Source organism: Cololabis saira, chromosome 7 (genome assembly GCF_033807715.1).
Source record: "Cololabis saira isolate AMF1-May2022 chromosome 7, fColSai1.1, whole genome shotgun sequence".
Classification (NCBI taxonomy): Eukaryota; Metazoa; Chordata; class Actinopteri; order Beloniformes; family Belonidae; genus Cololabis; species Cololabis saira.
Window position 1 is genome coordinate 34,001,495 of NC_084593.1, and position 15,285 is coordinate 34,016,779.

A 15,285-nucleotide genomic window follows, 5' to 3' on the forward strand; every position below is an offset into this window, starting at 1 on the left:
CTTTTTCTGTGCTTGAGAGCATTTGTATTTTTGAGTGGCTACACGGCTCCTCAGCAGCGAAGTCAAAAATCTCTTTATCCTTATTTTTACTTCGCAGCAAATTCTTATGGAGCTCAGCTGCACCCACACTACCAAATAAGGCACATCTCATCAGTGAGAGGGGGAGAGTCGAAATGCCCCACTCCAGCTCCAACAACTCGCTGTTGTCAGGTGAAAAGAGAGAGCTGAAAAAGACACTGCTGACCAAAGTACGTCAGACATTTCAGTAAAACGAAGAAATTGTGGCAGATTGTGAAAAATGATCAAATTAGTCTCCTTTAAGACTGACTTTTTTTTTTTTCCAAACGCAATCAATTTGCGAATATATACCAATGTGAAGAGAGAAATGTTTACCTGAAGTAATAGGGGCAGGAGAAGTCTGAGGAGCTCATCTTCACCAGGTCGGACCTTCTCAAAACACTCCAGCACCCACGTTAGGAACTCATGTCTGTCTAACATACCATCCTGGGCACAAAAATACACACACATACATTTTTATTTCTAGAGGATAAGCATACTATTTGCTCAAATTTTACTTTCATTGAATAAAATGTGCCGTTTTTACAGAGGCACTGAAGACTTAAATCTTTTTCCAGACATAATGCAAAGCCACATAACAAGAGCACATAACGTTCTCCTCCCTGAAAACTTACACTTAATTGCATTGAGCTGAGACTTTTATCCAAAACAACATACAGCAGAGGAATACAACCACCCCACAGTAACATAGCACATCACAAAGTAAGAGCCGTTAAGGCAACTGAAAATTATGACTTAGATCCTCACATCCAGGGAGCCTCCAGTATTTTTTCCAGGTAACTCCAATTTATTGTTAATGTTTTTTGTCTTTTTTTATCTCAAGAATAATTGGTGCGCAAACCAATAAATAAACCAGTAAGTGTATTCCTTTAGCTTGTTGGATGCGATTGAGAACAGAGCTCATGTCAGAAAAAGACCAGCTTTTAGTCCGTAAGCTATCGTGCCACAAGTCCCAGTTTTACAAGCAGTACTAGCTTTACATCTAACAAACAATCATCTCAGGTGCACCATGCAGGAGGCAAAGGGTCCGCCTGACAATCAGCCGAGCTTCGGGTCCCGGCCGACGACCCTTTGCTGTGAGTTGTCCGACTCTCTAGATCTTGTTTGATTCAAAAGGCTAAAATCAACCCATGTAACATAACTCCTAACGTCATCTGACGTTTTATTCAGCAAGTAGAAGGGAACCCAGGACAAACAAGTAAACAGGTCAGCCACGCATTGATAGGTTGGAAAATAATTATGCTATAATTCAAAATAATGCGTGCAACCCAGATTTGTAGCGAACACTAACCTGGAACATGAACATGGCGAGCTTCTCGTTGTACTCCCACTGCTTCATGGCCGTCTCCACGTCAGCGGGCATGGCTGGTAGGGGCGAGCTGCAGCCTTGACTGGGATACTGCCTGTAAAACTCTGCCACCTTCTGAAGCTGCTCCCAAAGGTATTTAGTAATGATCTGGGTCCATTCTACAAAAGATATGTGAACATTTATTTCAAAGCCACACAATGAAATTAATGCACAAAAATCCTAATGGTAAGTATAATTTTTGCACTTTTAGTTGAAAGACATGCTTTTCTTACCTATACAAGGATCAATCACGTGCCTCTTCTTGACTTTAGTTTCAGTGATAGCTGCGTGATACGCGCACGTCATCTTGATCATCCATGCTGAACGCATGACAGGGACCGAGTACTTAGCCAAGTATCCAAAAACTTCCTCCTTTTTGCTAAAGATAGGTACCTGAAAGAAAGTTCAAGTGCATCTTTCAGTGTTGATAGAAATTAGCTTTGTCTTTATATATATATATATATATATATATATATATATATATTAAAAAAAAAAAAACGTTTTGTGTAGAACACTAAAGTTTAAGGTACCAGTATTAGTTCAACTGATTTCATCAGTAAAAAAAATAGCACTAGTGACTGTTTTTTCATTTTAGAAGGTCAATGTTCGTCACGGGTTAAACTGTCTTAGTGTGGAGACAAAAATACAATAACAAAACAATAACAACAATCTCCTTTAAAAGTGAATGCAGAATACTTACTCTACCTACAGTAGATATATCACAATTAAATACAATGAATGGACGCAGCGCGAGGAAGGATTGCGTTATTCCAGCCAGAACCCCCCCCCCCCCCACACACACACACACACACACACACACTTGGCTCACACTTGTGAAAACAACGCTCACCTTTAATTATTAAAATGTCAAAATCTATTGGTTACTCGTAAGAGCGCTTATTTAAAAACAATTTTTTTGACAACAAAGACAGGAAATGCCATTTCAGTTGACGTTAAAGTTGACAACACTGCCAGTGCGGAAAGGAAATGTTAGGTTAATCATCCTTAATGATTATTTTTTGACTGCTGCTGTTGTTCAGGGTCCCTGCATCTACATTTAATAAGGAGAAACTGGAAGAGCTACAACTACTGCCATATCAGTACATATTGTCTCCTAATAGTCACGTACACGTTAAGATCAATCTGCTGTCTGATCTGTTTGGAAACCCCCAAGCTGTTGTGGCAGAAAAAAACAATTAAGCTCAAATCAATATAAAAAAAAGGGGGAGAACTGTTATACAAATTCCCCAAACTAAAGTTTGAATACATAAAAACATCAAGCAATCACAAATTACAATGTAGATTTGAGTCATACTACAAAAGACAACACATCAGATGCTGAAACTAAGAAATTGTTAAAAACCAAAATGTTGACTGGCGGCAGGAGCCTGGACCACAAACCAGGTTGAAAATATCCAGAGTAGCTGACTCAACCAACCCTAACAGAGAACCTGCTGAACAGTTTTAGTGAGGGCGTTTTCAGGATACACGATTTGAAGCCCTATTTGCCCATTGCATTGCTTGCCAACCGACCATAAACAAACTGGATAACAGTCACCAGTTTGCACTCAATTTTCATGTGATGTGTGAACAACTGAAAGACTCGGCAAATATACTTATATAATTCACATGTATTTTGCATGTGGTGAGGCCGTCCTTCTTGACCTATTTTTTTTTTTACAAAACATGGCTTTAGACCACCGTTTGACCAAGTCACTGTCAGATTGTGTAGCGAGTGATCCTCCACTGTTCATCAGTCACACAAAAAGACTTACATCACAAAGAAGCAAGGCGTGTAATCTGAACAGACCGGCAATTTGCTGACTCTGAAAGCAGGCTAAATCAACTAAGCAACTCAAACTCTGCGTTCATGAAAAAAGGTCTAGAGTTGGCAACAAATGACCAGCTACAATCATGGATCGGGAGCTGCGTGTTTCTATTACAAAGACCAAAGTACATTCCACAACCAATTCAGTCATTTTCTATATACATCTATGCAACTTTGTCTGTGACTACAGTTTGTGGCTTCATTCACAAACGCTGTTGCCTCCTATGGGCTGAAGCTTAGTTAAGACAGTATGAGTAAAAATGGAAAACTGTCCTGTGGTTTGATGAGTCAAAGAACAAAAGTGAAAAAGCCTGCATCTATGATGGAAGGGTGTAAATATGTGACTTGATCATGCCGTGCACAAGTCTGGGAAACTTTCAAATCCATAAAGGCACCGAATATGATGAAAATATATGAAAGGTTTGGACCAACATATTACTGCCAAGGCCTGTTTTACTAGCAGCATGGCGTCAAAGTAAAGACGCCCAGGTTCTAAAGAGGACCTGCTTCCAGTCCAGATCTGACACTCAATTAAAATGATTTAAATAGGAGCCGCTCGGTGGAACAGTGGGTTAAGCAGCGGCTCATATACTGAGGCTACAGTCCTCCTGCAGCGGTCGCAGGTTCAAATCCTGGCCTGTGCACCTTTGCTGCATGTCATCTCCATTCTCTCTTTTCTACCCCCTTCCTGTCTGCAACTTGAATAAAAGGGCCACTAGAGCCACAAAAAAATCTTAAAAAAATAACAATTTCAATAATATAAGCAGAAAATAAATGATTTTTTTTTTAAAAACACAAACAGCTAAGTATAAAGCATTTTATTTTTAAATCATTGAGGGATAAGACCCTTTAAAAACTACTATAACAGGGCCGTTCAGTGTACTGTTACAACAGTAGCGCGTGTAGCAGCAACAAAATAAATCACTGAAACAAACCAAGGAACTTAAATCTCTTCTTCCCCCTTCCAAGTGTGTTGGAGAAACTGCAGCAACTACTAACAAACATAAAACCCCTGCACTACAGACAGTGTTTAATTTGTCCCTTCTAAGTGAATGCATAAATATAGCAGAATGTAAAGAAGTCTGTAGATGTAGATAGTTAATTTTAAAAAGGCAAAAAAAAAACAAACAACCCTGCTATGATTCTTGTCTTCATTTAATTGTAAAATAATTAAAACATGGTGTTGTTCTTAGCATTACTATCTCCACCAACTGATAAATGATATGCATTCAAAGCTTTAAAGTGATGTAACCTACTTATCAGAAAACAAGTCGAGCAAAGAGCCAACACCTTCCTAATCTTCCTCCAGCTCCTCAGAGGGTAAACCAATGTTTCTTTAGCCTACCGGGAAGATTTAATCTCTCCAGCAAGTGCTGGATCTGCCCAAAGACATTCTACCGATGAAAGATGTCTGAAATATCTCCACTGAGAGCTTTGCGGGAGGTATCCTGACCAGATGCTCTAACCACTTCAACTGATTCCTTTTGATGCAAAGGAACAGTGACTATTTAAAACCATCACAAAACGACAGCTCTTTAAAAAGAACGCTAATCAAGATGAAGCTAAGTTAGAGAACTTGTATCCATAATCTTGTTCTTCCAATCACCTTTCAAACCTTATGAACATAAATTAGGGCCAGTAACATGGATAAACTGGTAAACAGATTTTCCTTTTTCCCTTCATCACACTTAACTGGGACAGTATTATCATCACTGTAAATACGTCTGTCAATCAATCTCCTGCTCCGATCTCACATTGTCCTCTACACTCTCCAACAATTCATTGCTAACATCTACCGGTAGGTTAGCACCTTTAAGAACATAAAAACAATCCGAAACTTTTTTTGGAAAAAAAAAAATGTGGTCTTGACATAAAATACATTTATGAGTTTCATCTGACAGAATTAATTAGCAAAATGTGCAATTAAAGGTGGATGGCAAATTATTGCATTATATATATATATATATATATATATATATATATATATATAATTACTGATACCAGTGGCTGCAATTCCCTATGAAGGATGGTAAACAATCATTTTTGATGAAAACAGCGAGGTAAAGGCTCTTACACCATTATGAAAACAACAAAAACAAGACAAAGACTCACGTCATAAAAAACACTGATGCAAGTCAGTCAACTACGACAAGTGTAGGCCGATATTGTCAAGCTTAGTGACTTTCCTTTCCTCCCTGCATCTCCTCTGTCACACTTTTTCTAGTATATTTAGACTTGGTTTTAATTAGTTTACCCTTGAGTTGCACACTCAAGGCAATGGGTCACAGTGCTGGAATAATGCGGTACAATTCTTGTTCGTAGACAAATGCATTTGTAACAGAAAAGTTTATTTAATTGGAGAAAATAATCAAATATGACAATCATGGGCTGATGAGATTATTCAAATGACTGTAATTTAGTCATTTTAATCTTATACGTTAACACATCCACATGTGGACATACCGTAGTCAAGTAAATAGGCTGTTTCTCACCTTTTTAGCTAGCTGTGTTAGAGGTTTTGTCCCAGCTAAATCCGTGAACCAGTTGTTGATAGAGCTCTGTGATCGCGCTGTGACGAGCCAGAAATTATCCTTCTGGTTGACCTGTGGCTTACGCTTCCCTGTGTCTGGAAAAGTGTTGTATCGCAGCTTCTCTGCAATGATGCTGCTGAAGTTTGAGCTGATCTGCAATGCGGGGTTAAGAGACGTAAGTGGGTCAAATTAGATTAAAAATAATGGATGCACGCTTCTGATTGATATGCTGGACCTAATCTCTGTCATAATGGAAAGAGCATCACCTTTGAGGGGTTGAAGTTGACATTTCTGGCACTGCCATGTTCATCGCCAGACACGGCTGGCTGATTGTTGAAGCCCTGCTTGACATTCAGAGCCGTCAACTCATCCTGAAACAAACACACGTAAAGATGTTTTAAAAGGAGTACCAAAACACTGATTATCTACACCCAAATACTTAAACCCCGACCAGTCATTTGCTCTCTTAGCAAGAAAAGATGTCTGCTGGAGTAGTTTCCCTGACACCAATAATATTGACATTAGTATAATTTAAGTAAATGGTAAAGTTTCTTTTATTTATTTATATAGCATTTAGTTATATTTGTCGATTTTGGGAGAAATTTTGAGGCAAATTTTTCATCAACGTGTTTAAACAGTGTTGGGTTCATGACACCAATAGGAATCAACACTTAAGCCAAATTTCTAATGAAACCAGAGAACAGTGTTTACAATAAAATATATATTTAAAATATATATATTTAATGCGTCATTTTTGGCATATTGAGCTAAAACAAAAGGTTTATATTAGTCGTGGGGGAAAAAAAATTGATATTGCAATATATTGTTGCGCTCTCTGTCACAATAAATAAACTGATGGCAAATATCGATAATTTATTACAACACACATAATTGATATACGCGGTTGTCACCGCACTATTGTTCATGCACTTTAATGTATCCAGCTGTACAGTGTTTACACTTAAGCCGGGCATACACTGTGCGATTATCGGCTCGCTTTGAGCCGATTTTCCAGTCGTGCAACTTTTTTTTGATCGGGCCCGATTTTGACCCAATCGTTGCTCGTGCCTCGTGCAGTATACGTGGGGTAACGACGAGAGATTAACACCTCACGACGAGCTCCCGATCACAAATCGTGAGGTCGCAAGAAAATCAAGCGTGTTTGAAATCCTGATCGCTCCTCGTGAAGGAATTGCACAGTTGAAGCAGCTACGACCCGATTTGCCTCATTCTTTTTCATGCGCAATATCTGATGTCACGTCAAAAAAATATTATTTGTAGTTTAAGTGTTGCAAATTCACATTACAAATCATGTTTTAATAGAAAAAAGACCGCATTTTCACGTATGGTGCGGGTCGCCGCGTACCCTATGCCGTAGGCTCTGCGTTGGTGTAACGCGGAGCCATAAATCAGCCTTTTTTCTTATTTTTTCTCTTCTCATTTTGCTGGGACGTCGGGTCCCTCCGCCGAGACACAACTTTTGCGGTATGCGTTCTTTGTTGTGTCTAAAAATGATGCGCAGTGCACACACTCAATCAGAAACGGTACAGATATTTGGGGATTTTTTAAATATATATATAAAAAAATAAAATTATAAAAAAATAAAGGATCCCCATAATGGGTTGGGCAGGACGCACGTTTGGGTGGACACAGCCCACCCGTGCCCCAGAACCGGCCTCGAGTTCCAGTACACAGAGGTCCGACGGGAGGATTATGAACGTATAGTGTGAGCAGACGGGTCGCATCCGAGCATCGGCTCGTACAGTGTGAGAACATAAATCGTGGGCTGTGAACATTTGAACTCAGCGATCTAGTCGTGCAGTGTGAGATGGGGCTTTCTCATAGCCTACGATTTAAAATATCGCACAGTGTATGCCCAGCTTTACAAGACTAGGAGGCAGTGAGGAACTATGCAAAATTAAGTTGCTTACTGACTTTTCAGTATTAGAAACAAAGCAGTGACTGTCCTGGTTTATATAAAACATGTTATTAATGTTCATGCACTTGAATTTGTCCAGCTGTTCAGTGTTTACATTTACAAGACTAGCAGGCAGTGAGGAAATATACAAATGCACTTCCTTTGTGCATTGTATGAAGTTTTGGCATTGAATAAATGCATCACTACAGACATTTTCCTTTTTAAGGGTATTTTTTCTTTTTCAGTCACATATATCATTGATGAAATGTCTTACAATATATCGAATATCGTAGATATCGTGATATTATCGTTATCATGGGCCACATATCGCCACAGTATTGAATGGTGAGTTACCTGTATCTCCCAACCATAGTTTATATCAAGTAAAAACTAACGCGTTTTGTTTTTCCATCACGAGACAGAATATAGTCTGAATTTGAACCGAAACTGCACCAGAACCGTGAAGTGCAGCGCTCACTTCCCCAAGTCCTGCCATCAAATCATCCCTTTTGTTCTGTAGGTGGGTAAAAGTCTCGTCTGTTTACTGCTAAAGCCTGAATTATGGTTAAATCGACGGCGTAGCCTACGGCGTAGGGTACGCGGCGACGCGCACCGTACGCCGTAGGCTCTGCGTCGCTGTAACGCGGGACCATGAATCAGCCTTAAACGCCCTGCTAATACGGCGCTGCCAGCCGGAGGTTTCCATTGTTGTGACTAGGCCCGAGCCGTGGCCCCGCGGAGGCTTCCCCCCAGCACAGCAGCTCTGCTGCGAGCCCATCCTGCACATAGTCACACTTCACCTCTTTCTGCTTCGGATCTTGGGGATAAACGTCCGGGGGCCCGAGCCGCGGACGCTTTAGTGGCCGGTGCTCGTAGCTCAGGATCCCGAAAGCAGCCATCGCGCAGCGGCATCCCAGCCAGACCTCGACCTGCTCCCACACACGCAGCGGCCTTCCGGTCCCCGGCCCGCCCTTCACAATAAGAGCCCGAATTAGGGCTCCGCGTTAAGTCGACGCAGAGCCTACGCCGTGGGTACGGCGCAGAATCTGCGTTGGTGTAACGCGGAACCATAAATCAGCCTTGAGAGCCACCGACAGCGTGTCGGAGTTGAACACGTTTATTTTGTAAACAGAGACCAAACAATAAACGATACCGACACATACATACCTGTCAAGTCTCCCGTTTTGGCCAGGAAACTACCGTATTTCAATGCTGCTAAATCTGTTTATTAAAGATATTATTTGTTACTTTGAACATCTATTGAATTTTATAATTATTTACGCTAAATTCTTTATTCACAAACAAAAATTTGCTGGTGCTACTCTTAAATTTGCCCCTTTTCTACTAGAATTAAATTCTCTCATTAAATCTCTTTATTTGATAAACAACAAAAAAAGCAATATATTTTTAATGAACTATGAAAAGTTTTTTTCCCTGTATCCTCTGACTAACATTTTATTTATAACTGTCTTGACCTTTACTTATTGTTTTCTATGCATCTGATTCTATTCCTTGTTCCTCTATTACCTGTTTTATTCTCCTGTTTTATTAATTTATGTATTTATTTTATTATCTATTTATTTACTTACTCATCTTTATTATAATTATTGTTATTATTATTATTATTATTATTATTATTATTATTATTATTATTATTATTATGAATGTTACCTTCATTATCCACAATATTGTATGCCTTGTTGGTGTTTGTATAGCAAGATTTGCTAATAAAGTTAAAACAAAAAACAAAAAAACGACCGTATTTAACAATTTAATAAGGTACTTTGCAAGATAAAAACATTATTTTCATGAAGGAAAAGATATGAATAAAAACCAGCATTTTAATTAGATTTATTTAATTTAATTTGGGAAATTTTACATGAATGCAAAGGGATGACTAAAAAACCCATCCTTGTTAACTTTAAAAGTGATATTAAGCCTTATTTATAAACCTTGCAAGATCTAACGCATCCAAATGCCTTAAGGACTCTGAACATGTTCAGTGTTTCACTTTCTGACGTGTGCTTGTTACCCCCTCCTTCTTTTTATTTTCTATACTTTTCTTCTTTTCTTATTTATTTGCTTGTTTTTTGTTCTACGTGCATCTGGTTGAACTAATTGTATTGGTTGTTTATGATCGGTCATCTAAGTTGTGAAATGTACACTATAACTGCACCCACACAGCCACTCTGTTATGTACTTGAGGATGGTGGGTGTTTGGGTTGGTTTAGTTGCAGGTGGGCACCACGAAGGTGAACCTAATCAGTTTCATCAACCAGGCCTTGATTGTTAATTACCATAAATGTGTTAAATTAAATCAATATGTTTGTTTTTAAATAATACCCCAACATTTACAGCAATTATTCCCTTTTTGTTTAGTTGAATTTCCCTTTTCTCCTTTTGCAGAAACTACTAATTTGTATTTGTTTACTCTATTCACAACTTATCCCTTTCAGTTCAAATCACAACAGTCCCTCCCACGTAGCTCTTACTCAAACTGCACTGGTGACGTACACAACGACGGGCTCTTCATGGACGGACACTCTGCTGTAGATGGAGCGTTATTTGAATTTTTTGTTACTGCAAAGCAAAATTCTATCTAATACAGATATCAAAAGTTTAAATAAAAATATTCAAAATGTCATGACTTTTCCCTATATTTGTTTGCAGATTTCAACCATCCGTACCTGCAGGAGTAGCTCGGAGACAGGTCAACTGGAAGCTGCAGGCAGTGTGCACTACTTGCTTTATTTCTAGCCTCTTAGCCATTGTTTGTTTATTACATTGAATAGAATAGAATAGAATAGAATAGAATAGAATAGAATAGAATAGATCCATCCATCCATTTTCCACCGCTTATCCGGAACCAGGTCGCGGGGGCAGCAGCCTCAACAGATGTCCAGACTATACTTCCTCCAGTTCTTCCGAGGGGAGTCCGAGACGTTCCCAGGCCAGCCGAGAGTCTCTCCAGCATGCCCTAACAGAATAGAATAGAATATAATAGACTAGAATAAGCTTTATTGGCCAAGTATGAACATGCCAGACAGCGAATTTGTCTTCGGTTGTTTTGCTCACTGAACCCAGATTTTAATATTTGCAAACAGTAAATAGACATAGATATATACAATTTAAAAAAAGGTGAAAGGTGCAGCAGTATGAGGTAGTATGAGGTAGACATAGTTATTGAATCAATAACCATGGTTATTGGTTATTGATTATTGCGCCTGTTCAGCAATGTGTTGCTGTGTTAAGAGCTGGGTTGAATGTAGTGTACCAAATGTTTTGGTTGCTGTTTCTTCACAAGTTATATTTACCTTACAGATTGTACGCTTTTATTTGCTTTTCTGTGCATGATGATATGCTCATTGTACATGAGCATTAAATTTACGACCCAAATTCTGATATGCAGAGTAGAGCACCTCCTGATTCCCAGATCATCTGAGAGATAATCTCTCCAGTTGTGTCCTAGGGGGTCTTGGGGCCTACTCCTAGTTTAATGCCAGAAGCACCTCTCCAGAAATGGGTCCAGTTAGCAGTTTAACCAGCTACCCAAACCACTTCAACTGAGTCCTTTTTTTGCAAAGAACATTTCCAGCTCCGCACATTGAATTACCTCAGCAAAGCCTCTTCTTGTATACAGCTACAGTTAGTCTCACAGTTCAGCCCGTTGTTCACATTCACCCCCCCAGGGACATGCAGTTCTCATGGCAGGAGTTCACTCAGTGACATGCTCTGTTTCAGAGTAATTTATCTGCTATTGGCATCCTGCAGCTTGAAGCATGGCTCTAAATCTTGATATTGCCATTATCTCTCATCAGTTGGATGAACCTGCCAGCAAAGCTGCAGGAGAGTCAAACTCTAAGATCTATTAAAATGCAAAGGATAAAACAAAATCAGTGTCAGCAATATTAAATTATAGTAGTTTATGAGCAGCATGTTAATATCTTGGGAAACGGTGCTCGTAGAGAGCATGGATACAACTATGAATATATAACTAATTTGTCCATTTAAATAAAAACATATAAAGTACATCATTATTGAGTTATTCCACCCTTGTATGTTTGAGTCCTATTTTTTAAGTCACTTTTGTTTTCAATTTGTCCACGATCCAAACATATGTGATTAAATACCTCTGACAAGCATAAATGTTTTTCAGATGCCCCACCTGTCTTTTGTAACCGTAGGACAAAGAAGAAAATGAACAAAAGATTTATTTTTGTAAACTTCTCAAATATCTAACGATAATTAATCCACCCTTTAAATGTAACTTCAGTTTTTCCAATTCAGATGAAAAGGCAGCTATTTATACTGTATATTATATATGTATATGTATATGTATATGTATATATATATATATATATATATATATATATATATATATATATTATACTCTATATTTAAAACAAGGAGGGAAAAATAAAGCATTTTCTTCAAAATCCAACAGACGTCAACATAATGTACAAACATATTTTTGTGAGCAGGAAAGTATACAGTAGAAGATGATTGGTCGGGTCGGGGCACTTTCGGGGTGAAAGAGTTAAACTCCTGCCCTTTAAAGGCCACTAGTGGGGATTCTTGATTAGATAAACACCATCACTGAATCCAGATGTTTATGGACACAGCTTTTACTGTCTCACACAGATTTCTGCCAAACACATGCTCAATGTTCGTGCAGTGTTGTCTTTTAGAGTCTGATTAAATTAGGTATTCCTTTTGTTGACTCAAGTGTAGCTAGTAGAATTTCAAGGTTTCCAGCTACTTTAATTTCTGTTTGATCACTATACTGAACACAGGGGTGATAGGTCCATCACCAGCAGGGACAAGCTGGCTGATGTGATATTTCTAGTTGTCTCCATGATTCCGATGTGAGGATGTGAGCAGATCCTTGCTGGGACCCGAGGGCAGGGGAGTCACATTTTTTGGATAAACTTACAAATGTCAGTTTGACGGTTCGGGAAGTTGGCCTTGTGTTAACTATATCTCTGCCCCAACCTGGAAGGCGTCTGTAAATGTTTAAGCAGAGCAGGGGCTGTGAATGTTTAACCACCTTTTAATTGACCATCTACAAAGTTGTATGTTCTCTTTTACATCAATGGTTTGATCAGTTGATGCAGTAACACCAGGGCTGTCCTCATCTTCTTCCTTAATTCTTCTTCCCTGTTAAAAGCCAATGTGAATCAGAGGTTACGAATGCATTAAGAGCACGGTAAACTCACTGTAAACACCCAGAATTGATTTATTTTCCCCCTACGCCCACAACCCTTTCAGCTTTGCTGATACAAACTTGAGCTGCATCTGCTCTAAATAAAGCCTTTCCTGGATGCAGTTTGACTCACCCTGTAAACAACTTTGACATCTGGACACAGTCATTTATAAAAAATATTTTATTAAAAAACAAAACAAAAACAACCTTAATATTAAAATTTGAACAAAAAAATATTGCAACATTACAGTCTCAAGCGTACCAAGGCAATCTTGAAAGTATATCAAAGCAATAGGAAGATATTGCACTTTTCATGATTGTTCAGCGCATCTCGACTATAAGGCAGCAGTCCACAATCCTCAGATGTGTGAAAACAGTTTTTAAAGACAACGTCCTGTTGTTGGCCGTCTTCAGATTATTCCGAACAACACCTCGAACATCAGCATTACAACTTATGCATATTTTGCTCAGCACTGGAATCACTTTGATGCTAAACATTTGAAGCAATATAGTATAAAGTCGAGCATCTGGAAACACAAACTTGGTGCAAAACACAATACTGCACTGGCATTCTGCCTGAAAAAGGCATGCTTACATGGCTAAGTCCTTTACAAAACCTGAAAGTGTCAACAGTTCTAGGCACATGTCCCACCTGCAATCATTCACAGAAATAACAGCATTAGACTGTAGTAAGAAATAAAAATACAAAACTGACATTATTCGCCAACGCCTCATAGGAATGGATAACAAGTGATTTTCTTTCTTCAGATAAACTGTACTGAATAAATCACTCCAAGCTAATAATGTCTTGTAGCTAAACTTAACAATACTACTATAAATAAAACAACACTCCTTGATTTTGAACAAAATCCTGCACAGTAGCGTCTTTGTAATGAAAAAAACAACAATAATAATAGTAATAATAATAATGAGTCTCACTGATTATCTGACTTCCAAAGGAAAAGGAAGCACCACATGAGACATAAAGTGCTACAGTCGGAGTCTAAACTCTGCCGTTTACCGTTAAATATTTGGCCTTCATAAAATTACTCCCGTGGCATGATGGAAAACATCAGGATTCCGACATAAATGTACTCCCTGGGTTTGGGATGCAATGAAATACAGACAGTTAGACAGAACAGCCACAAATGTATATCCCCCCCCCACACACACACATAAAGGCAGGACTGGGATGACTGCATATGCATTTTTTTTAATGCAGTTTATGTATTTGACGGTGTATTTTGCCAGCTCTCACAGCTCTCAGCTCCGGGGCATGTTTCATCTGGTTTGGTTTTCTGATGCTTCTATCATGGCTCTGAATCTTGAGTTTTCATCTGCCAGCAAGGATGCAGGAGAGTCAAACTCCACAATCTGTGAGAAAAAACAGTAGAAAAAAGGGTCACTATCAGAATATTAAATCTGTGTATATTATTGCACCCATTCCAGTCTATGAACAACATTTGAATAAAAAACTCTCCTTAAACAATCCTACTGCACTTTGATGACTGACAGCAGTTTCTATAATCAGTGGCAATCATTACACAGAAGGTACCTTTGGTTCTGTTATTAACATTTGGATTATGCGATACACATGATGAGCGACCGTGATCATCAAATCTGAGCATGTGCATTTTAACATGTACTCAGATTTGACATCCTCATTGATGTCTGCAAAGAAACAGCTTGTTCACTGGCTACGTCCACCATTAAGCAAGATTATAGTCTCATAGATGCATATACTTGGGTAAATTCACCCCATTTCATTTTCTGATCTATTGAATTCTTAGATAAAAAAAGTAAGCTCAACTTCCTCACAGAGATAATGGCTCAAACTGGAATCAGTCATGATTCCTGTGCATTTTAAGTTCTCTACTTGCATCATAAGCTCCTCTGAAGGCAACCCAAGTCAAAAGTAAAGTTTATTTTACCATTCACCAACTCAAAATGGAGAGTCCACACAGTCACAGACAAACAAACTGCACTACAAAGTTATTCATGTTGCACGTATACACACCTGGCCGCTGTCTAGGACCATGACCCTGTTGCAATTCATCACCGTGTTGAGACGATGCGCAATGATGAGAGTGGTGCAGCTGCCAAACGCAGAGCAAATGGTCTCCTGGATGAGTCGATCTGTCTCCGTGTCGATGGCTGCTGTTGCTTCATCCAATATAAGAATCTGGGAAAATTAAAAAACAAAACAGTAAATGCTACAGAGGGAGTACCAGATAATGAAAACAAGACATTACAGAAACCCAAGAACCTGGTTCTGAATGTATGCTGCATGATTATGGTGCATTACATGCAAAGCTTCAGCATCCCACATGAAATCCATCCCAGCTCATGCATTAGCAAATAGTTTGAGCTGCAGCTACA

General features: G+C 38.9%; 2 protein-coding genes across 5 annotated transcripts in view; both read right to left on the reverse strand.

Moving 5' to 3' along the window:
* Positions 1-8,647, reverse strand: part of med12 (mediator complex subunit 12) — a 30,741-nt gene extending 22,094 nt beyond the window's left edge. For all 4 annotated transcript variants that reach the window (XM_061725718.1, XM_061725719.1, XM_061725720.1 and 1 more), the window contains exons 1-6: positions 8,504-8,647; positions 6,052-6,156; positions 5,747-5,938; positions 1,660-1,819; positions 1,370-1,545; positions 394-504 (exon numbers count right to left, since the gene is read on the reverse strand). In XM_061725718.1, coding sequence (XP_061581702.1) covers positions 394-504; positions 1,370-1,545; positions 1,660-1,819; positions 5,747-5,938; positions 6,052-6,156; positions 8,504-8,602 — 843 coding nt within the window. In that variant the 5' untranslated portion in view covers positions 8,603-8,647. The remainder of the gene's footprint in view (positions 1-393; positions 505-1,369; positions 1,546-1,659; positions 1,820-5,746; positions 5,939-6,051; positions 6,157-8,503) is intronic.
* Positions 8,648-13,069: 4,422 nt separating this feature from the next.
* wu:fb13g09 (ATP-binding cassette sub-family C member 5) overlaps positions 13,070-15,285 on the reverse strand; it is a 28,163-nt gene continuing 25,947 nt past the window's right edge. Inside the window, exons 28-29 of the mRNA XM_061725724.1 lie at positions 14,924-15,088; positions 13,070-14,280 (exon numbers count right to left, since the gene is read on the reverse strand). Of these exons, the coding sequence (XP_061581708.1) occupies positions 14,188-14,280; positions 14,924-15,088 (258 nt within the window). The 3' untranslated portion in view covers positions 13,070-14,187. The remainder of the gene's footprint in view (positions 14,281-14,923; positions 15,089-15,285) is intronic.